Genomic DNA, 22,533 nt, shown 5'->3' with positions numbered 1-22,533 from the left:
TTCGACTGAGATCCGATCCCGACTCGATTACGATTGAAGCGTATGCGGCATTCCGCTATTTTTTCTTTGAAATAAACGTTTTTATCCTTTTCTGTCATTCAATAATGAATCATTTTGTCTGCAAATGATTTACGATTGCAAAATGATTGTACAGCAAACTACCGTATGGACCTAAATCACCAAAATAGCTGACCAATCGCACACCAATCAAATGTCAATCGAATACGATTGGTCTTTTATTAGTAGCAGAATGCCCGATATGGTTAAAACTGCTATTGCGATCATATTGCGATTCGATTTCTATTCGATTTTGACATTATTAACATAGGAGAATCGGGCCCCAGAAAGATGACGGTAGACTGGTATAGGTACTCAAGTGAAAGCCAGGACCGCGGCAGGGACCCGCATTACATGTAGTAGGAGGCACCTCCTCAATAATTAGGTGTCATTATTTATCTTCACATAAGTAAGCAATTAGCAGCGGCACCCGTGTAAAGTGGAACAAATTAACAATATTACTATAATTATAATCAACAATAATTTGCAAAGTAGCGCGCAAGGCTATGTTCACTAGCTCTCCAATTTGCAACATCTTGCAATTTCCAAATATTTTAAAATTGTATTCTAAGATTTTGAAGAAATTCTTGCATCCAACTTATGCCAGGACGGAGTTTTCCCCTGGATTACCACAAGTTCATTCATAGAGACCCGTTATAACTAGGTACATGATGGAGATGCTAACATGACGACGAATCTATGTAGGTCGCAAAATATGATAGCGAAATTAAAATGGCTGAGCTAATTTTGGTGAAATGGCTAAAACCACCGCTGCTAATCTTAACTCCAAATCTGTTTATCCTTTCATGAGGTTGGGTGCACACATACAGACAGTGATCAAACTGAGAAAACCCTTCTTTCGGTTCGGTTGGTTTAAAAAAGAAGAGGAAATGCTCCTTCATTTCCAGATAGACCAAATGTGAGGGTTTGTGTAATAAAATATCATCTACAGTCAAAAGTAAATGCTTTATTTCGATTAGATACATATATAAAACATTAGATCCTAGATAAGTTATATAGGTAGATTTATATAATCACAAGAGACAATATGTGGTATATATTAGTAGGTATGGGTATGTTGAACTTCTGATAAAAAGGAGTACCTGTGTTGGTGAATTTGTTTGGGCTTACATTTTGATAAAATAGGCAGGGCAACAGTCCGAGACCGGAATCATGAGACCAAAATTGAACCATATAAGAACCATGTAATAACATTGTGAATCTGGTTATCAACTTTATTGAACAAAGATGTTGAGGCAGCAATTTTGTCTGTGTATTGTGTTACTGAAATGTGTATATTTTGTATAAGTTTTTACATATATAATTTTCAGAAGTAGGACTAGAAGGTACATAAATATAAACAATCATAGATGTTGTTTGGTTTGTAAGAAAGTTTAATAAGTATTGAAAAATATTTTCACAGGGTGTATTAACAAAGAAATTAAACAATAAATTTAGTTATATACTAACATATGACTTTTACGCTATGCTAGGTATAAGTCTAGGAATAATTAACTAAAATTTTTAATATAAATACACTAGAAGTGAATGTTTTACCCAAGTCAATATCGATTCTTAAGTATAGCTAACACAGTACAAACATACATCGAGTGCGCCGGGGACTAAGAAGTGAAGAGATTCGACGCAGCTAATGTCCAGCATCGTTAAATAATAAACAGTGGGTTGAGGCTAGTCTAGTCGCGTGGCGTGCCGCTCACATCAGTCACCGGTCACCTGGCACTCACTCAGACACTCAGACAGTCACTCTGCACACATGCCGCCGGCGACACGCTGCCACTCGTCGCCCGGTAATACTGCGTCTGTGCTAACAACATAAAATTTTGAAGGGGCGCTGCCCCGCCTAGCCGCTCTTGAACAGCAGGATGGCCACCTGGCCCAGGTAGAAGTAGATGAAGTGGCGCGTCTCGTGCGTCACGTACGAGCCGAAGTTGCGCCCCACGATGCAGTGCCACGTCGGGTTGTACTTCTTGTCGAACTCCTTCTTGATGAACGCCGCGATGTCCTGCAACAGAACATGCACCCTCAGCAACGTGTCCCAATCTCCACCAACTAGCATTAGCTCCGTTCATATTCTAATTAACTTTGTAGTATGTAATAAGTAATCAACCATGTGAATTAATATTTTAGAAATTGCACTAACCACAACAGGAAAACCTCAAAGTTATCATTCGTGGGAACCTTGCACACTGTGGCTTATTGTCAATTATAATGTGTATTGTTAAAATAATTATTAGTAGTATGTTGATTTTTATTAAAGCCTTCCCTTTGTGTAAATAATTAATTGGTTTCAGAAGTTTTTTGCCAGAAGTTTCACCTAGATATTCAACTGTGAAAATAAAGTGTGACAAATATTAATAAGTGAGATCTAGACCTACCTTTTCAATGTTGAACTTCTCTAATGCCTGCGTTGCGCAGTCCACAGCATCTTGCTGCATCTCTTCGCTCATGTCAGCATTCTTGATCACCGCCTTGCGGTCGCACATCTTGTCGGCTATGTGTCTGCACAGAACATAGTGGGGTGAGTAACCATTAGAATATTAAAGTGATCCTAATCTCCACTTTCTACCAGCTACTGTAGATAACTTATCTCAAGTATATTACACAAGTAGGTATTATGTGGAGAAATTGGCTCTAGAATGTTATCCAACTTCAGGTACTAAAAGCAGGTTAAATTAAATTATTATGAAAAAAAAAAACTATTTAGTGAACAAACATTAGCCTACATTTTTAGAAAAAGTCGCTTTTTTAAGCAGTAAGTAGTCCTAGGAAGGCGCAATAATAGATAGTGGGTTGTTTCCACTATCTTATCAGTTTGGCTGTTAACCCAATCATTGTGACTCTAGGTATGTATATTTGGAGAAATTAAGAGCTTGAAAACAAATTCTAAGCTGTCAGGTTTGGGCCTGACTTTTTAATTAAATTATTTTGCTCATTGAGCTTAGCATAATCATAATAAGCTCCTACTTGTTGCAATAGATAACCGATAGCGTCAATGCGAAAGGTTATAGGTTCCCGAACCTCGTCGATAACATTCCGATATGATTGATTTTGTTCAACTCTCACGAGGGGGACATTGCTTGTTTATATTGAACAACAAAGTGCTATAAATAACCTCCAGAAAAGGTCAAGCGCGAAATCCGGGACTCAATGCGCGCCCTTTACAAAATGTGTTCCTCACCCACTAAGAAATAATTGTCGCAATGTGGAAAAAACTCAAAGCGCAGAATAACCCATGATACCAGTGGCGCAGTCTACTTTACCTGACCTCTTCTACAATCTGCGACGGCCTTTTAGTTGTAATTCTAACGGAAGCACTAGCACTAATGCCCGTCATCAAAGCCGATACGAGAAATTAGGAACGAGGCTCCGACATGTAATTTAGCTTAGCGCTTCGGAAGATAACGATAATATAGCGTAACGCAGATTATCACTATAGAAACATCATAGTTAAATCAATAAAACCATTTTGTTGCACATCTTTGTGAGTATTTGCAGAATATAAATTGTTCCGCCTTCGGACTTTCGCACACCATTTTGTGGATATTGAAATAATCGAAAACTGGCACAATAAAATATTTAAAATGCTTTACAATAAATAAATAATCACCAAAATAAAGAAATACTCACTTTTGCTTCGGGATAAGAACAAATTCTCACGTAAAGATTTTGATAACCGGAGATTCAATGCCTACTTTCCAGAGGATTCTTTCACAGGCTTCTTTCAGCGAAGATTTCTTCTAATTGCGGTAGAGGGCGTTCTAAATTCAAACATATTCGAAAAATAAACTTTATGGCGTATTTTCAAACATTTTATATGAGGCCATTAAACTTTGGGATAAATAAAAAATTACTTTTTGTTTCGTATTTTCACAAAGAAGTAAGTATTTCAGCTAAAAATACACATAATTCCAATGTTGAGTGGAAATCTATTGGAGTAGTTGTGTAATGTATTTCGCTATAGTACATTTAACCAGGCTTTTAAAATAAAACATATATTATTTTGAAAATAGGACATAAATGAGTGAATATCGTATATTATTATTAATTTAGTGATCGATAAATTATGATGAAAACTGATGAAAATGTGGCTACGTGGTCCTCATGTTTTAGAACGAAAACCTTGAAAAAAGAAAAGCTGACCATAGACTTTTCTGAGCTACGGCAATCTGTCAATATTGTTTTATTTCCGTTTCCTTGAGCTGTCAATTCGGACGCCATATTTGATAAGTTCCTAATGAGAAACGCCGAAGCGTTACCCAAGAAATAAAGGAAATTAACGTAAATTATATCCTAATTTATTCAATAAATAAGTTAAAATGTCAGGCGGAAGCAGCAGCAACAGAAATGAATGCAGAATATACGTTGGCAACCTTCCCCCCGACATAAGGACAAAGGACATTCAAGATCTATTTTACAAATTCGGCAAAGTTACGTTCGTTGATCTGAAAAACAGAAAAGGACCACCATTTGCATTCGTCGAATTTGAGGACCCGAGGTAATTTGATCATGATTTTGTTCATGTTACGTTTAAGTTAGCATGCATTTGCGTGTTAGTAATTATTGGACGTAGGCGTAGGTATTTCTCTTTGTTGTGTACACATAATAGGTTATGGTGGTTTATATTGGCCTACTTATCATTTTATACTGAATGTTTACTTTGTTTTGCTATTTTCTATAATTGCTTGACGACCGATATCCAAACACAATATGCAGATATCTAAGCAGCCATAGTGAATTTATAATTAGTGCTTTGAGGGGGAAAATGATTCAACAAACAGGTAGGTATTTGGATTGTTTGTTGTAAAACAAATTATATTTATTTCCTTTGGACTTTACCTCCACCCATAAAAAATATAATTCAGCAGATCTTCAAAACTGTTAATAACCTATAGAACAAATTGAATGATTGATAAGTGTATTACTCAGGTAGCACACCACTGTGTTTTAAGTGTTCATCATCCCTGTCTTTTCAAAACTGAAAAACAAAAGCATAAATATGACTAGTACTAACAAGTATCAAATATCTCTGCAACTCCATAGGCATTTGATACCTTGTACATGCCCAATAGTTTGTCCATATATTTTTACTATTCATCATCATTAGCGTTTTACTGCCCCACTGCAGGGTGTAGGCATTTTTTTATATAGAGAAGAAATGAGCATTGACCTGTTGAATGCGGGAGCCCTGATATATGCCAGATACAATTTATTTTCTTCTTCTTGCCCTGTTCATATGGGGTTGGCGCAATACATATCTTCCATTTCTCTGTAAGACATCATACTAACATCACTCCCTTCTTATTCATGTCTTTTCAGTCAACCAATCCATTTCATCGTCAGGTTACATCTGTAATAATCATTCCTCATTTATTCATCGTACTTACCCCACACATTGTTTTATAATAAGTGACATACACACAGTTATACAACTTGTTGAAGGCAGTGGATTGGTGTAGAGTACAAGTCCAGATGATTTCTACCTACCTATACTAGCTATTTTTTCATTGGTGTTCAAAATTTCCAATCCACCCTTATGCGTGGTGATTAATGCTCAGTCTTTCTCTGTATATGAAGAAGCCATAGCTCTGCAGTGAGAGTATACAAAGGCTGATGATGATGAAGTTAGTTAATTGGGAAGTTCTATCTAATGCTTAAATTTCTGCCTCTGGAAGAAGTAGGCGTTTCAGTCAGGAAGTGTGTCTTTAAAAACAAATAAACAAGTCACATTTGCATTTATTACCTGACATAGTGAACATAAAAATTTACTACACATAAAATTTTAATTACTAAACACATAAAAATAATTCTAAGCTAATGGTATTTACTTTATCAAGAATAATAATATGCTTGGTTAATGCCATTCCTGATAAATTAACCACAGAGGCACAGACTGTTATCAAATTGTGGCTTTATCAACACTTGTGTACTATACATATCACTGTTATTGTTCATACTTAAAAAACAAAATCCATAGCAATCCAAAATACACACAACACAAAATTTTGTATACTAAAGTTATATTTTATTACATTCTGTCACAAAAAGAATAGTCCAACATATCTTGACAAGACCTTCACTTCATATATGAAATTATTATTATCATGACTGCTTGAGAATAAACTACAAAGACAGCTGAATGGTTTAACAATAGTATGACCATGCAGTTTGTCATTGGCTTTTGTTCATGCTGTGTTAATTAATGCATTAATTAACATACTGATAAATGTGTTACACTGTGTGCCTACAATTGAATGCAAAATATTGGAAAACCAGTCTTTTGTTGATAAAACTTTATTTTAGTACTAAGCTATGCATAAAACATTTTTAATAATACATAGCAATTGAGTCTATCACTGTTGAGGTACAAATTGTTGGAATAATAATGATGACTCATATCCAAACGCCATTAAATATTGTATGTGAATGACATGCACAATTTGAATAAACTTATTTGACATTGAAGTTAATGTTGGTATGTTGGTGAACAGTAAATCATCTCAGCTCATGAAACAATGTATCTGGTACGAAACCTGTATATTTGTAGTAAAATCAAGCATTTGTGCATCATTGATCATAGCATCAGTTTTGATTGAAAACGTGTTATGTTTCCAGAGATGCAGATGATGCTGTCCGCGCTCGCGACGGCTACGACTACGACGGCTACAGGCTGCGCGTGGAGTTCCCGCGCGGCGGCGGCGGCGGCGGAGGCCGAGGCGGGCGCGGCGGCCCCGAGCGCTTCGGCGCCCGCACCGCCACGCGCGGCCCGCCGGCCCGGCGCTCCGAGTACCGCGTGCTCGTCACCGGCCTGCCGCCCTCCGGCTCCTGGCAGGACCTCAAGGACCACATGCGCGAGGCGGGCGATGTCTGCTTCGCCGACACCTTCAAAGATGGCACCGGTGTTGTCGAGTTCTTGCGTCACGAAGACATGAAGTATGCTGTCAAGAAACTTGATGATTCAAGGTTCAGAAGTCATGAGGTGAGTTGGAATATGACTATCCATTAGTCATTAGACCCTTTAAAGCTGTACAGAACAACTACAATAAACAGCTTTCGTAGCTCTCTACCATACCCAATACCTATTTGAGTCAGTATTGTTAAGTCATTAACAGGTTTAGCTGCTGTTTCTACAAGTTTATAACCACTTTATCCACCCCTAATACATTAAGTTAAAGTTTTCTACCCTCTTCGTGATTAAACCCCTAGTTTCGATTATATTGTCGAAAAACTTAACAAAGCTCGAAAACAATAAATCCAAAAGTTGGTGGTTATGGCACTATGAAGCCAGGTGTATTACATACAGACATGCAAAGGTATTGATCCTCCATGGTCGGCGAAGGCGCGAAGGTGATACCTTTGTGCTCTGTATTGATTTTGTTATCTATGGTGTTAGGTTACTTGTTGGAGGGAGGCACGTGAGGTCAATGAACTTGTCAGTAGTTGTGAATAATGGTTTCGGTAAAACATTAGAATTATTCAAGAATCAATAGTTAATGATTTCAATTTACATTATTGTTTTGTAATGGAATAAATTACTTGATGAAAATGAGCATGGATTCAAACCTGAACACTTCTTTTTGAGAAGATTTGAACTTTTAGTGTAAGAGATGTCTCTCTTGGTATTTGAATGAATCTTAAAAGTCCTAAAATTATATGAAAAGTCGAAAATCCCTCATATTTGTTTGAGATAAAATCTTATCTTGCAATTCACAAAAGAACTGCTGTAAATATTCACAATAAAGAGTTTGGCGTTGCTTACACGTTTCGTAAACACTGATAAGATTATACTTACAAAAACAAGTTAATATGTGTACAACATCAATTGATAATGACATTAGGGCCTGTCTACTGAACATAAACAACTGACTTCTGAATAGCAAAAGTAATTTCATATTTTGCATTCTGTAAAGAAAGTAGGTGGTACTTCACGTTTGCTCAGCGCGGTGACTTATGAACAAATTATCCCTAGCTGCCCTCATCATCAGCCTATTGCAGTCCACTGCTGGACATAGGCCTCTCCAAGTGCACGCCACTGAGATCGATTTTCGGCTTCTCGCATCCAGCTCCTGCCAGCCATCTTGCGCAAGTCATCACTCCACCGTGCCTGAGGACGTCCTACCCTACGTTTGCCGAGGCGTGGTCTCCACTCTAGGACTCGTTTACCCCAACGGTTATCGGTTCTTCGGCTAATATGGCCAGCCCACTGCCACTTCAGCTTGCTGATTCCCTAGCTGCCCTAGGGAGCCCCCTTTGGCTTTTGTCCAGCAGTGGACGTCTTTCGGCTAGAACTACGACAAACGAAACTTTACTTTTATCAGCGCTCCGGCATACAAAGGGCATGATTTTCTATTGTTTTATAATTAGCGGCATATACAATAAATGTAAAATAGCTTCAAACTAATGTTATGGTGTTGTGCAGGGCGAGGTGTCGTACATTCGCGTGAAGGAAGACTACGGTGGCGGCGGTGGAGGCGCTGACCGCTACAGCGGAGATCGCGACAGGTCAGACAACCTCTTCATACCTATATTATATTTATTTAATACTAATAGACAGGTAACATTGTTGGTATAATGTATAATATCCCGTAGAGAGAGGTATGTGCAGTGGTGACTGACTACACTTGGATATATCTTAGAGCAGTCAGATCTTGTCTTGGAAGTGAGTCCCTCCATCATTTTGTATGCATTGTCAAACTAAATATGGTGCAAATCGAATTCCCCCATAAAGTGGTTTCTTATTTTTATGTAGTGCAATATAATCCTTTAACAAGATTAGCATTGCACAAGCTTCTATATGCTACTGGTTTTTATGTATTAGTTATCTATATAAATATTCAGAGAACCTAGTTTTCCTTGTTGTTACATTGGTTAGTATTTTCCAGCATTGTTAGTGTAATCATAGTGTGATAATATTATTTATGCTGCTCTTGTACAACAACTGCAATGAGAACTAAATTAATTATTTTGGAGTCATCTGAAGTAGTTTTCTTCCAAGATAAAAATCCTAGCAGGGTTTCGGGATTTTAGCCATCACATCACAACATATTAGCCAGGGCTTTACATGCCCTGATGGCGCTTAGGAGATAAATTAATCACCACTATTAACTACCAGACAGACTAGTCCTTTCTCCTGACTTTTGCTTATTTTAGTTGGAAAGAAAAGGTATCAGCTGACTGTAAAACAATGTTGTATCGATTCTTGTTTCTCTAATAATATGTATATGGCAGGTCCCGCTCGTACTCGCCGCGGCGGCGCGGCTCGCCGACGTACTCGCCCGTGCGCCGCTCCTACTCGCGCTCGCGCAGCCGCTCGCGCAGCCACAACTACTGAGCACAGGTCGGTACCCCACTGCCCTGACCGACATTTACAAGCCTAGCCGAGATTCATACATTGCACTATGGTACATGTCACCATAGATTAAAAAAAATATTGACGTCTTGGACTAAAAAGGTTTTAAAGAACATGTCCAGACGATTCATGAGATCTAGACTGAATAAATGTCGTCAAATTACAAAGTAAATGATAATTGTGCATTCCATGCATTTGCAATGACTTGTGATCTCTTCACTTTGTTTGAGAATTATTAATAGCGCATCACTTACTGCTCAGTGTCAATTACAATGTCAATTTCATTAGCATACTTATAAATGTTGTAGGGCTTAGCATAGGTGAAATGTTTTATATTATTCAATGAAATTCTAAGGATTATTTTATCTTATTATCAAATGTCTTTGTAATATAATGAATGACTAAAATCCGTATCTATATTTATACTGTCTTGGAAATATTTTTACATAAGCGACAGCAATATTTACAGTAAAGGAAGGATACACTGGATATAGCAGTTGACAGCTTATTGAGAATAACACTGGACTACTCAGGACTTTTTCCAAATAATTGAAAATATCTCCGGACTTTATAAGGATATGGATTTCATATGGATTTATCAGGTTTGCGGGAATACAGACATACTTTGGCAAATTATAATTGACATAGCTTTACTAAAGTTATTCTTTCCTTTTTAAATCTTTTTATTTTGCATTCCAAAAGTATCATTATGTTTTTATGAGTTTGTGCTTCAATTAATTTCGTAAAATGCGTGTTCAGTATTTATTTTCATAAATTGGAAGATAATCTAAATTATCATAAGAGAGATATTTATAATTATTACTTTTAAAAAAATATTTTAATCTCCTATTTATCAACAATTGTAAAAGTACAGGATAATAACAAAACATGTACTGCATAATCGACTTAATCTTGTTGTATTTTAATTGAACTGTCTCGATGTCCGAATGTGGAGGACGGAGTACGTAAACTGGAAGCTCCCTATTGCTAGTACCGGCGACCACAGACTACTAAGCACATGGAGTGCAAAGACTAAGCTCATTTGTTCAAGTTTTACTAGAAATGATTCCTAAATGTAGTGGAGTTGGTCTTGGTCTCCATCAGCAGAGTTCCCTGTGTTCGCTCGCTATACCGTATGACAACTGAAGGTGTATATTTCGACAGCTGCCGGAGCGGCGGGCGGCGGCGCGGCGGCGGACGGCACACACGCTAGACATAAGACACGTTACTGTAGCGGCCCCGCGCCGCCCGCGGCCGAGACTGGCCGACTGGCGGTCGAGACTCGGCCGCGGCCGGCGGCCGACGCGGGCGCGGCAGTAGCTCGGCCGCGTCCGCTCGCGTTGTATTCCCGACTGTTTATAATTAAAAGCATTTTCTTTTGTTTCATCCACTGTGGATTGGGCTCGTTGGATGTGCTTGGCTGGAGGTGTGAGTCAGGATAGAGCCTCGCGTGTAGGATCGGACCGCACCGGCGGATCTCTGGCGGACATTTGACTATTTGTCGCGTGGATGTAAAGTTCCCTTTGGGATGTTGGATTTGGTATCGGACGGTTGCGGCGCCACCTCCGCGCTGGATCAGGATCAGGACCTTTGGGTATGAATATTCAAATTAATTGCAAAATAACTTATGTTGAGTGCACGCTCGGTACAGAGTATTAATGTTTGTTTGGATATCCTTAACTCACACTTTATTTGCTTCTCGATGTCTGCCGTTTATTTCCTAGACGTAGGACGTCGGTCAGAGACGATATGACAGAAATTTTCTATTAGCTTTGCTCATTAGTGTGTTAGACCTAACAATTCAGTGTCATATATAAATAATTAGCATGCTTTATGAGCTTTCATACAACCTACCTGCGTGACAGCGATACGAGGCGTATGTCTGGATGTCTGGCCGAGAATGGATGTTGTTTTAAAAATTGACGTATTATGTAAGTAATAGAAATTGTAATTATGTGATGTTAGGGACTCGAGATAAATCACAAATGTATAGTATGTAACGTGCGCGTCGCCGACGCTCGATATCATAGCTGTAATGTGTGGACATACATGATGTAATTTAGGTACTGGATCTGCATTCCAAAGACCAACACAGTTTGATGGACTTAATAAATTCCTTACAAAAGATACTTGTTTTCCTTATTCAATAACCCCTGAAAATCCTATATCGCAGGGTTTCCCAACCTTTATTTCACTGAGCCTCCCCAATTCAAAAATAATATTCTCATGCCCCCTTAAGTTTAAAAACATTAAAAACACACATTTATTTGAATTAAAATTAAAAACAAAAAGTTCCATGCAGATATTTGTAGATATTTATGTTTTAAGGATCTAATAAGAGAAGATATATGTATCTACACTTGAAAACCATTACTTACTTTTCACTATTTTGTACTATTTCCGAAAATTAAACGTACCGATTACGCCTCCCCTGGTATTCCACTACGCCCCCCAAGGGGGGCATGCCCCCCTGGTTGGGAACTCCTGCTATATCGTTTGATACCCCCGAATCTGCTGTGGGGATGTGTGTAAACATAATGGAGAGTTATAAATTGAAACAACATAACTTAAATAGTAATACTATTATTTACATAAAAAACGACTATCTAGAAGTAAACTTAACAGCGGTATATTCGAATATAACAGCACTATATCTTGAAGCCCGAATGTATGGCGCACGTGCCGAACGTCAGGTTCTCGTATGTCACCTGACGGAAACCCGCGTCCTCGATCATCGTCTTGAACTTCTCCTGGGAACGAAATGACGGCAGGTTTTATAATGGTCAAATGTGCGAAGACTTCGTCGTCAGTCAGTAAAGCAAATGGAATACTAGACCATTTTCTCCATCACAGAAAGGTAGACTGATAGAGAACGAATAATGCGTTAAGTTCGCCACTACTTCCCGTGCAAGAACTGGTAATAAGTAAATAGAACTTTTCACTACCAGGTTTGTCATCTGGGTACTAATACTTTACAAAAGGCTACTACCACAGATTACTGTAATATGTAGTTACTACGCTACTACTTATTTGATCTCTGTATTCCAGTTACAGGGTTATATAGCTATGCCTAAAACTTCTTGTCATGACGTCTATGACACTTCATAGAGAAGGAAGGATATATACCTGATCAGGGAACTGTCGGATGCTCTCGACAAGGTACTGGTAAGGCTTCCACTGTCCCGCGAACAGCTGGCCCAGTACCGGGATCACTTGGAATGAATACTGGTCGTATACCCTGCGTACGAGCATAATATAACGTCATGTAAGTAACTCAAACTTGAGTAAAATTAATACACAAATGGTTAGTTTCGCTATAAAAACGGAATGAAGAAGGATATCGGCTGAATCGATTGACAAGGAGATAGTTGTCACCCTGAACAGTTGCGGCAAGTAGTTCCTTCAACACACAATGTCACCTGCAAAATAATCTTTTCATATGTATTGAAAAATTACCATTGTAGGGTACTGTTGGGTAGTTGGCTGAATTCTAGACACATGAAACGGCCGCCAGGTGTCAGCACCCTGTACGCTTCCTCAAGGACCTGGACATTCAACAAACAGTAGTGTGAAAAAATCTAGCAAATAGTTGGTTGCAGTTCGCGCCAAATAAGGATAAAACAGGAGCCTATTACTATGACTTCTCATCTATCACCAGTCTGTATCCCATGAACTGTGAATGGGACATGGGATGTGGAGCAGCTAAGCCTCTGAATCCTCTGATGTAATTATAGTATCTTTATAACCTGCAGCTAGTTAACAAGGTTTTTAGGTAGGTTTTACCTTGTCAATATGAGTGCAGTTCCTGATGCCGAATGCGATGGTATAGGCGTTGTAGCTCTCATCAGGCAGCGCCAGGCTCTCCGCGTCGCCGCACACCCAGTCTATCGCCACGCCGGAGCCCTCCGCTGTGTAACCTAGTCTGGAGATGGGATATTATTAGCCTGAAGTTATTATATAAACAAAATACGTTCTGCTGATACAGATGCAACCTGAGAGCTATACCTACTTTACTACTTTACAAAATCAAGTGCAAGCTCAACAGATTATGTATGTTATGTATTAACTTTATTTATGTAGTAATAGTTCTATCTAGATTGTTTCATCAGGTATGTTATTGTCCCCCTGCAAGGCACTTTCCTATTATCAGATAGAGATGGAATATGTGCCCATCATGGCAATTTGACAAAATCCAGGTTTCTTCAAGATGTTTTCCTTCTTAACTCAGTCATTGGAGTCCAAGATATAGAAAAGTATAATTTACATGATAGGCTGGTTATCAATAAGCCACTTAGTGGTGTTTTACTAAGGTGACAATGTTCCTAGCAATGGAAACACCTGTTGAAAATGATATGAATACTTACTTCTGTGCCCTCTGCTTGCCGACATCCAGCATAGCTTGGTTGATGTCGCACACCGTGACACTGCTCTGACCTCCATATGATGGCCCCAGCTTCTGCAGGTACTCTATGTATCTGAATGCTATGTCACCTGTAACACGAAACAATAACAGTTCATATTTTCAATACTGCCTTGTAAAATGGATGGAATATACAAACATACATTCATAGCAAATAAATCATTTCATTTCGTTGTTTCTTCTTTCACTATACTATTTTATGCCTTGCTTGGACAGAGACACATCTAGATTTAATTTTATTCATAAAACTCACCAGTTCCACCTGCCATATCCAAGAGTTTGGTCTCTTGTCTAGGAGCCAGCCGCTGTATGAAGATGTCCTTCCACACGCGGTGGATGCCCATGGACATCACATCATTCATCAGGTCATACTTCTCTGCTACCGTCTCGAATACTTCGTGAACTGGAATATGCCCAAAAGATTCATGAGAATAGTATTGGTCAGTCTTAGATAGTTTTTGGGTTATATTTTTCTATACTGACAGAACAGTAAATAAAATGATTTTGGAATCAATGCTATTGTGTAATAGGCTCCTAAAAAGATTCCAGCATTAGGATTTTATCCTACCTTTTTTGGTCTTTTCGCCTTCATCAACAACTTGAAATCCAAAATGCGTCTGCCCGGGTTTCATGCCTTCTGTAGTTTCGGCCTCCTTGGTGGCGGTCTGCGTGCTCATGGGGCGCGGCCTGAATCTTTGTGGTACTACGCATCTTATATTGGATATCTTAGCTAACCCTGTCCTAAGTGCCATTGCTTATTTCTGGAAAACCACATCGACTGAAAATTCGAAAATCCTGATTGGGCCCAGCTGACTGACTGTCACTGTCAAAATTTGACAAGAGATGTTTTTTTTCAGTAGGTACGCGTACGTTTAGTTATTAATTATTATTTATTTTACTTTTTATCTTCAAACATAAATTGTTAGAAATGTTTAAACAATCAGTTTAGTTTCATAATTTCCAGTTATAAATATAATTTTACCGAGTCTAGTTTAAAGGAAACAATATTGAATAAATATAGTTGATAAGCCACACGTAGGCTTATAACATAATTAAACGTTATCACCAAAATGTCATTTCAAAAGTCACAACAAACATTGAAATGAATGAGTCAATTTCGCAAAATTCGTAAAAGATTAAGGAATATATGGAAAATACTGATAGAGAAATGTGAGGAGTACAGAAACCAATTATTAGGAAAAGAAATGTCAACTGAGAAAGAAAGTAAGTACTCGGTATCAGACTGTTTACTACCGGTTACTAATGTTATTGATATAAAACCATAACTTATTAGAATCCTTTTGCTCAATAAGATTAAACCTGCACTTACTTTGCAATATCAGATTGCCTCAGCTAAAATTGTACGTACATGTGTATAAGAATTCGCAAAGAATTGTACACCTAAGGTAAAAAGCTACGTCAGTTCCTTACGTCCTGTCCAGGGTACATAGAACACGTAGTGCGGCACTTCCCGCAGCGTTACAACTGGGACTGCGGCGTGTCATGCGTGCTGATGCTGCTGGCGGCGCCGCAGCGAGAGGAGATGCTCGACAACTTCGAGCAGATCTGCCAGGACGAGGGCTTCCGGCAGTCCACCTGGACTATAGACCTCTGCTATTTGTTGAAGAGGTCAGTGAACTTACTAATTTGAACCATTAGGTATATGGAAAGTTTGTAACCTACTGTTTCAAAAGTTTCAATATAATGACTTGCCTTAGATAAAATGTCATCATTAATTTAAGAGCCCAGCTCTTGTCGGTGCAGCTCCTTCCATTTACACCTATCTAGCGCCAACTCCTGAACTTCCTTATACGTCACAACCTTCACCTTTTCTTTAATTTGCTTGATGTAGCTATATCTTGGACGACCCCTTCCTCTCTTTCCTTCGACCTTCCCTTCCACGTACACACCTTCCGTTCCATATTTTTTGCTGTAAAAGGCTTGTTTGGCCATTGCTATTCGGCATCTGATATCAGCGGAACACCGAGAGTCAGATGTTATGTTGCTTCCCAAGTACTTAAAACTTTGAACTTGTTCTATTTCTGTGTTATTAATTTTGATGGTCTTATAAATTGGTGTTACTTTTGTTGTTATTAAAGTTTTTGTTTTGTTGACGTTAATTTTTAATTGAAATTCGGTGAAAACTCTGTCCATGTGGTTAAGCAAAGTTTCAAGTTGCAAGTGATCTTCCGCTACCGCTGCTATATCATCCGCAAACCGTATAAATAGTACCCTTTGCCCATTAAATTTAACTCCTCCAAAAGGTTGTTCTGCTATTTTTGCTATTGCCTGTTCAATGAAAATATTAAATAATAGCGGTGATAGGGTACAGCCTTGTCGAACTCCCTGTTTTATTTTGGCTTTAGCCTTCTCTTCTCCTATTTCAACAAGAGTTTCCTGATTATTATATATTTCATATATTACTCGTCTGTCTCTAAAATCTATTCCTATATTTTTCAGGGTTATCATAATTTTTCTCCAATTTACTTTGTCAAAGGATTTTTCTAAGTCTATGAATGCTAAATATGTATTAAGTCCCAAATCTAGTTGGCGGTCTATTAACATTCTCAATGCTAATATTGCTTCTCTAGTGCCTCTGTTTTTGCTGAAACCATATTGGTCTGGTCCTATCAATTGGTCTATTTTCTTGTAGATTCTATTGTGGATTATTTTTAAAAGTATTTTTGAAGCATGTGTTATAAGGCTAAGGGTTCTGTGTTCTTCACATTTTTGAGTGTTTGCTTTTTTTAGATAAAATGTACACAAAAATATTTCTAGTAAAATATGGAAATGAAGAATATAGTTCATCATTTTGAAAATAATGTTAAAACTGGCAAAACAATACGTTATCAATATGTGGAAATATAATCAGTATAGAGGATATTTTCCTGTTAAACTTCCTGTTCTGAAATAATAACAAAATTGATTGTATACAGGTTTGGCATCAGACACTGCATGTACACCACAACTCTTGGAGTCAACGAGGACTTCAGAAGGCATGGCTACTATGACAGGATTATCAATATAGTAAGATCAACTACAAAGAATATAATTGATTATTAGCTGATAATGGACCACGGTCATACATACTGATTATTAAACTATTGTGTCTGTATCATGGAAAGTGAAGTTTTATTGCATATTAATATAGACAATAAAAAAAAACATCCCAACGAATTGAGAACCTCCTCCTTTTTGGGAAGTTGGTTAAAAAAATGCTGGTTAAGTCTAGGAAAACAGTAAGACATCCCATTACCCTATGAGTTAGCTAGTCTGTTACATTTTGCAATAAGAGCTCATTTCCCAGTCTTATTTCTTAACTACCATGATGTACTGATCTTACAAAGAACACTTTGTTTCCTCCTCAGGACCGTGAACGCGTGCAGCTTCGCTTCGACGAGGCCTCAGCCAACGGCATAGTGGTGCAGAAGCACTCGCTCACTCACGCAGAGATGCTCACACACCTGTGCACCTCGGGTCCTGTCATAGTGCTGGTAGATGCCACACTACTGGTCTGTGACCTCTGTAAGCATAATAAGCTGAAAGCTGAGTTCAGGTAAGGGCTTCTTAATACATGTACTAGCGACCTACCCCAGCTTCGCATGGATGTAATGCTGATACTAAATAGATAATCACTATCTATTAAAAAAATAACCACATCAAAATAGGTTCAAAGAATCTGTATTCTCAATTACAACATTACAAGCTACTTACTTGAGAACAGAACAACTTTGAGCAGAATAATTAAAATGTGTTGCATAGTTTTAAAGATTTAAGCATACATAGGGACAGAGAAAGTGATTTTTTTTTATAAATATGTAATACCTCCTCTCACTATGTCAGCATTAAAGTAATCTAATATTTATATTTACTTATTAGGGGCTAAATCAAATATACCCCGGTACCCTTTCAAAGATTCAATACTAATCGTTACAATCTATCCTACAGGCGTTGTTTCGGCGGCCCATACAGTGGCCACTACATCCTAGTAGTGGGTAGATCAGGCCACAAACTCCTGTACCGCGACCCCGCCCTCCCCCCGCGGCTGTGCGTGACGTCACCCGCGCGGCTACTGCGGGCCCGCACCGCGTCCGGCACCGACCATGACGTCATACTTGTGTACAGGGATTTTAGGGAAAAAACGCCCTGAACCCTTTGCAAAGGTAACACTGATAATAAATATATTTATCTGACACAAGAAATTGATGACTTATTATTTGATTTTAGACTCTATGCAGATGAGTACAATGTCGATAATAGTTTCACAATCAAATAAACATTTGCTGTTGACATAATATGCGCACGCGCCAGCAGAGTTTAAGAACGTTTTTTGGTGATTATAGAGTCGTGACAATTTTCGAATTTAAAAAATATTTACAAATGAGAAGAAATTTATTATTATGCAAAAGTATGCATTAATTGGTATGTTTAGTTCAGAATATAATGGTTTTGTTATTGATAAGTGTTCTAAGTTAAAAGTACATTATGTTGATAATGGCTTATTCCCAGAATGACATTAAATAAGATATTTATTTTGTTAATAAAAAAATGACATTTATTTGGGTTAATACTGTTGTATTGTTTATTTTCTATTTACAATTAAAATTTTCATGACATTAAATTAACGGACTGCATAATGTTTTTATTAAAATATGCATTATTTTATTTGTAGAATAAGCTACAAATTTTTTTTGGTCCCATTAGAGAAATATTAATGTTTTTGTTTTTGAAGGTAAATATAATTATGTGCTTATAAAATACATTCCATTGAAACTTATTATAATGTGCCTTTTTTAGTGCAATATTTTAATAGGGATATCGACTTACCGTCAGTTGCACAAAGCTCCATTAAAGTTAGATTCCTTAAATCTATTGCTGACTCTTTCTTTGTCAACAAGATAAAAAGTGACAGCAATACATTTATTGAAGCTTTAACTTTAATGGAGCTTTGTGCAACTGACGGCATAAGAGTTATGTTTTCCGTTTTGCAGATTAGCAAAATCAAATGATTCCTTTTAATTTACAGTTGGCTTTGTGACTGTTTTATTTACAAAACGATAATGTTCCATACAATTTGTATCATCGTTAGTTTAGACATAGTTTGCTAATGCGAGAGAAAATATACTTAATATATATTTTGTTGCTCATCTACTTACTATTTACATATTCTCTCCTAAAAATATCCCTATTGTTAAGTGTAGTTAAATTATTGTAGAAACGCTAGATTTATAGTGTAGTTTTTTTAATAATGTAGTCTAAAATATTTATTAGAAGAGAAAACATGAGAGAATGAAGAGTTGACTCCAACTCAAAGTTGTAAGATGTTTGGATCTCCTAAACTGAAGTTATTGTTAAATATATTATGAGCATCAATGTTCTTTTAATCTCAGAAACCTGCGTGAATTTGGTACTCAACAGAAAAGAAAGAGGTACACAGCTAAATAAGCAAGTAGATATAGTACTTAGCAAATAAAAATAAAGGGAACCATCTTGATGTATTTTACTCATTTTGACCCTATATTTTTATCAGGTTCAAGCTTTACTCTGGGTTTGATCCATCCAAAATCTGTCTACGAAATTAAAACTGCTCCTACTGTTTTTAACATTCGTCAAGTGAAATTTTCATGAAAAAAAAGGCTTCAGTATCGGTATTATTGCCTGAAACCTGTTGACTTACAAATGCACATTCATACAGGCACAAAATGCGCTTTGAACGATAACTAGAGGAATTTCGACTCACTATATATTATGATGATAATTATTACCCTAATCTATAGAACTTAACTCACTAACAAAATCAATAAATTTACAATACTTACTTGCTAGCAATCAATCATGAAACATAATGAGCAAAACATACGACTGCTAGTTAAATTTATCACTTACAACAATATAACAACTGTATAAACTTTAGTACTATATGACTGCAGTTAAAAACAAGCCGATCTGCGTAATATTTTGAACTAGCTTTTGTTCGATACAATGATTATTTGGTTTGTTAGCGGCCATGTTGGTTGAGATTGGTTTCACTATCAAACAGTTGAAAAATGATTGCCATTGGCTAAGCAATATGTAGGCCGGGCTTAGTAGATGGAAGACTAGGGCAGGGTTACAAGGAAGATCAAATTTAGTTAGAACCACGCACAAAAATTGTGAGATTAATGTATTATATGTTAGTACTGTGCTTCGATTGTAAATATACAACTGTTGCAACACTTTCTATGACCGTGAACTTTTTCAATAAATTTTCAAGACTAGTAACGTCGTCCATGCTGTATGTTTATCTAACACGTGCCAACAAGTGTGAACGCACCTTTACACGGGTATTCACAGACCATAGAGCGTCAAATCTACGCATTTGCCTATTTTTGTCTATTGCTTGGGAAAGAACCAACAAATTATACCGTGCCGTCTCAATGGGATTTATGCCAATAGAAATTAAGTTATTTTTAGCTTGCTTTTTTGAATTTATTATTGTTGTAATTTTGTTATCATTGATCTTGAATATTGTAGATTGCGGGAAGGTCCGCTCAGCCTCCATTATTAATTATTATTTGTTAAATTGATGAATACAAGAATGTCTCATGTTAACATTTGTCTAATGTTGCATAGTGGGTATCTTCCTACGTAGGTATTGTCCGATACCTGTATGTCATTAAGTTGGTCAACGGTAAACTTGTGCAATCTAAATATGTTGCAATATGTTTATGTCAAGGCGCGTACGCACGTACGAACACGAACATAGCGAACACAAACACCAGACCCGAACATTTGGTTCGTACGTATGAACGGCATATTCGAACACGAACGCAAACATAGTTCGAGTCGAGTTCGCGAACAACAGTCGTGAACTCTATCTTAGTAGCCATGACGGCGCCGTTGTAAGTAGTCGATTGTGAAGTAACGGAGAATTTTTTGATGTTCGCAGTTTTGTTGCGTAACATTTATTAAAGCTCTTCGAACACCGTCCATACAGAACACACTACAAGGATCGCCGCGAACATGTTTGACGAACAGAGTGTTCGATGTTCGATAGTGGTACGCACGTGCGAACCAAGTTGTTGCATATCATGTAACGCAACAAATTTGTTCGTACGTGCGTACGCGGCTTCAACGTCAACTTCGTGTCCGCGGTAAAAACCAAATAAATAAGTTTGTTTATCTGTCTATTGGAAAGGACAATGCTATTCTTTGTATGGAAGTTGGGCTCAAGAGTTGCCCACAGTAACTGCATAGTGTATTATGTTCCATAGGCTTATAATAGGTCCCAGACCGAAATATTTCGAAATCTATCCCAGGAGTCCTGAGAAAAACTGGTTTGACTCTTATTCAATATTACGAAAAATATGCTTACGAACTCTTAACTATTCCACTTTTATTACCTTAATTGAAATGCATTTTAATATTAATCGATAAATACGAGGTATTGAACGAGATTTTTTTTTTACCGACTTCAAAAAATGGAGGATTTTCTCAGTTCGTTTGTATTCTTTTTACGTAAGTACGTGCATAACTCCGTCATTTACCAACCGATTTAAACAATCATTTTATTGTTTGAAAGAATTTACTTTCCAAATGGTTCCTTTGTTATTCGGTCCAGGGTCTGGTGATAGAAACCTTAAAACAATAGGGAAATCTCGGAAATTGTAAGCACATATCGAATAAAAACTTGTCATTTGGGTATATGTCTCCGACACCACAAAACAGTGGAGGTTAAGACCTGACCTGACGGTGGAGTCGACAGTGAGACGAGGGAACTCCTCAACGGTATCTATTTACTACCTCGTGTTCGAGCTTATTTTATTTGTCTTGATAAGATTTTTCCATTGCCATTACGGATATTAATTGCATGACGCTACACGAACTTAGGACTGATTGTGGTAGATAGAGACTGAAAAGCAAGAGAAACAATAGTTACTTTTCAATTTATTATTTTTTTTTTCCTGTTAACAGTGAAACCACTAACTATCTGAATATTATTTCAAGAAAAGAGGTTGTTAGGTTTGTGGCTGCTTAAAATGGCTTGCTAACAATGGCTGGCTAACATTAGAACCGGTTTTTCTCGGGACCTCTGGGACCGATTTAAAAAATATTTGGATTCCGTCTTAAGAGTGAAGTAAAGAACCTATCTTAACCATTCCCACTACTGGGCAAATGGCTTGGGCTTTATAAAGTGACTGTTCAAGTTTAACATTAGAACCGGTTTTTTTCGGGACCTCTGGGACCGATTTCCAAAATATTTGGATTTCGTGTTAACAGTGCAGTAAAGAACCTATTTCGACCACTTTCACTGCTGGGCAAATGGCTCAGGCTTTGTTAAGTGACTATCTATGGAGAACATTTGAACCGGTTTTTTTCGGGACCTCTGGGACCAATTTCCAAAATATTTGGATTTCGTGTTAAAAGGGAAGTAAAGAACCTATTCTAACCATTCCCACTACTGGGCAAATGGCTTGGGCTTTATAAAGTGACTGTTCAAGTTTAACATTAGAACCGGTTTTTCTCGGGACCTCTGGGACCGATTTCCAAAATATTTAGATTTCGTGTTAACAGTGAAGTAAAGAACCTATTCTAACCATTCCCACTACTGGGCAAATGGCTTGGGCTTTATAAAGTGACTGTTCAAGTTTAACATTAGAACCGGTTTTTCTCGGGACCTCTGGGACCGATTTCCAAAATATTTGGATTT

General features: G+C 37.6%; 4 protein-coding genes and 1 long non-coding RNA gene across 6 annotated transcripts; 2 read left to right on the top strand and 3 right to left on the bottom strand.

Moving 5' to 3' along the window:
- Window positions 1–1,004: 1,004 nt before the first annotated feature.
- LOC124639419 (dynein light chain 2, cytoplasmic) lies at window positions 1,005–3,852 on the bottom strand. The gene is made up of 3 exons (XM_047176773.1): window positions 3,706–3,852; window positions 2,454–2,577; window positions 1,005–2,080 (listed from the first exon to the last, which is right to left on the bottom strand). The coding sequence occupies exons 2-3, from the start codon at window positions 2,559–2,561 to the stop codon at window positions 1,919–1,921; spliced, it is 270 nt and encodes an 89-aa protein (XP_047032729.1). The 5' UTR covers window positions 2,562–2,577; window positions 3,706–3,852; the 3' UTR covers window positions 1,005–1,918.
- Window positions 3,853–4,249: 397 nt separating this feature from the next.
- On the top strand, window positions 4,250–11,551 carry LOC124639418 (serine/arginine-rich splicing factor 1A). Of its 2 annotated transcripts, XM_047176771.1 has the most exons (5): window positions 4,250–4,573; window positions 6,691–7,054; window positions 8,495–8,577; window positions 9,304–9,412; window positions 10,589–11,551. In XM_047176771.1, the coding sequence occupies exons 1-4, from the start codon at window positions 4,395–4,397 to the stop codon at window positions 9,404–9,406; spliced, it is 729 nt and encodes a 242-aa protein (XP_047032727.1). In that variant the 5' UTR covers window positions 4,250–4,394; the 3' UTR covers window positions 9,407–9,412; window positions 10,589–11,551. The 2 variants fall into 2 exon arrangements, with proteins under 2 accessions (XP_047032727.1, XP_047032728.1); XM_047176772.1 differs by having other exon boundaries at window positions 9,304–11,551.
- Window positions 11,552–11,991: 440 nt separating this feature from the next.
- Window positions 11,992–14,791, bottom strand: LOC124639414 (2-methoxy-6-polyprenyl-1,4-benzoquinol methylase, mitochondrial). The gene is made up of 7 exons (XM_047176763.1): window positions 14,413–14,791; window positions 14,098–14,247; window positions 13,789–13,915; window positions 13,208–13,346; window positions 12,881–12,969; window positions 12,551–12,662; window positions 11,992–12,174 (listed from the first exon to the last, which is right to left on the bottom strand). Exons 1-7 carry the CDS (start codon window positions 14,594–14,596, stop codon window positions 12,073–12,075), a joined length of 903 nt encoding a protein of 300 aa, XP_047032719.1. The 5' UTR covers window positions 14,597–14,791; the 3' UTR covers window positions 11,992–12,072.
- A 53-nt stretch (window positions 14,792–14,844) lies between these two features.
- LOC124639417 (protein GUCD1) lies at window positions 14,845–18,046 on the top strand. Its single transcript, XM_047176770.1, has 5 exons — window positions 14,845–15,068; window positions 15,287–15,473; window positions 16,781–16,871; window positions 17,213–17,400; window positions 17,793–18,046. The coding sequence occupies exons 1-5, from the start codon at window positions 14,951–14,953 to the stop codon at window positions 17,992–17,994; spliced, it is 786 nt and encodes a 261-aa protein (XP_047032726.1). The 5' UTR covers window positions 14,845–14,950; the 3' UTR covers window positions 17,995–18,046.
- LOC124639420 lies at window positions 16,954–20,310 on the bottom strand. Its single transcript, XR_006985465.1, has 2 exons — window positions 19,664–20,310; window positions 16,954–17,367 (listed from the first exon to the last, which is right to left on the bottom strand). It is a non-coding gene; the product is annotated as an uncharacterized LOC124639420 (long non-coding RNA).
- Window positions 20,311–22,533: the final 2,223 nt, after the last annotated feature.

This window comes from Helicoverpa zea, chromosome 19, assembly GCF_022581195.2.
Source record: "Helicoverpa zea isolate HzStark_Cry1AcR chromosome 19, ilHelZeax1.1, whole genome shotgun sequence".
NCBI classification, from domain to species: domain Eukaryota; kingdom Metazoa; phylum Arthropoda; class Insecta; order Lepidoptera; family Noctuidae; genus Helicoverpa; species Helicoverpa zea.
The sequence above is the reverse complement of the archived record's forward strand: the minus strand, read 5'-3'. Positions and strand labels throughout refer to the sequence as shown.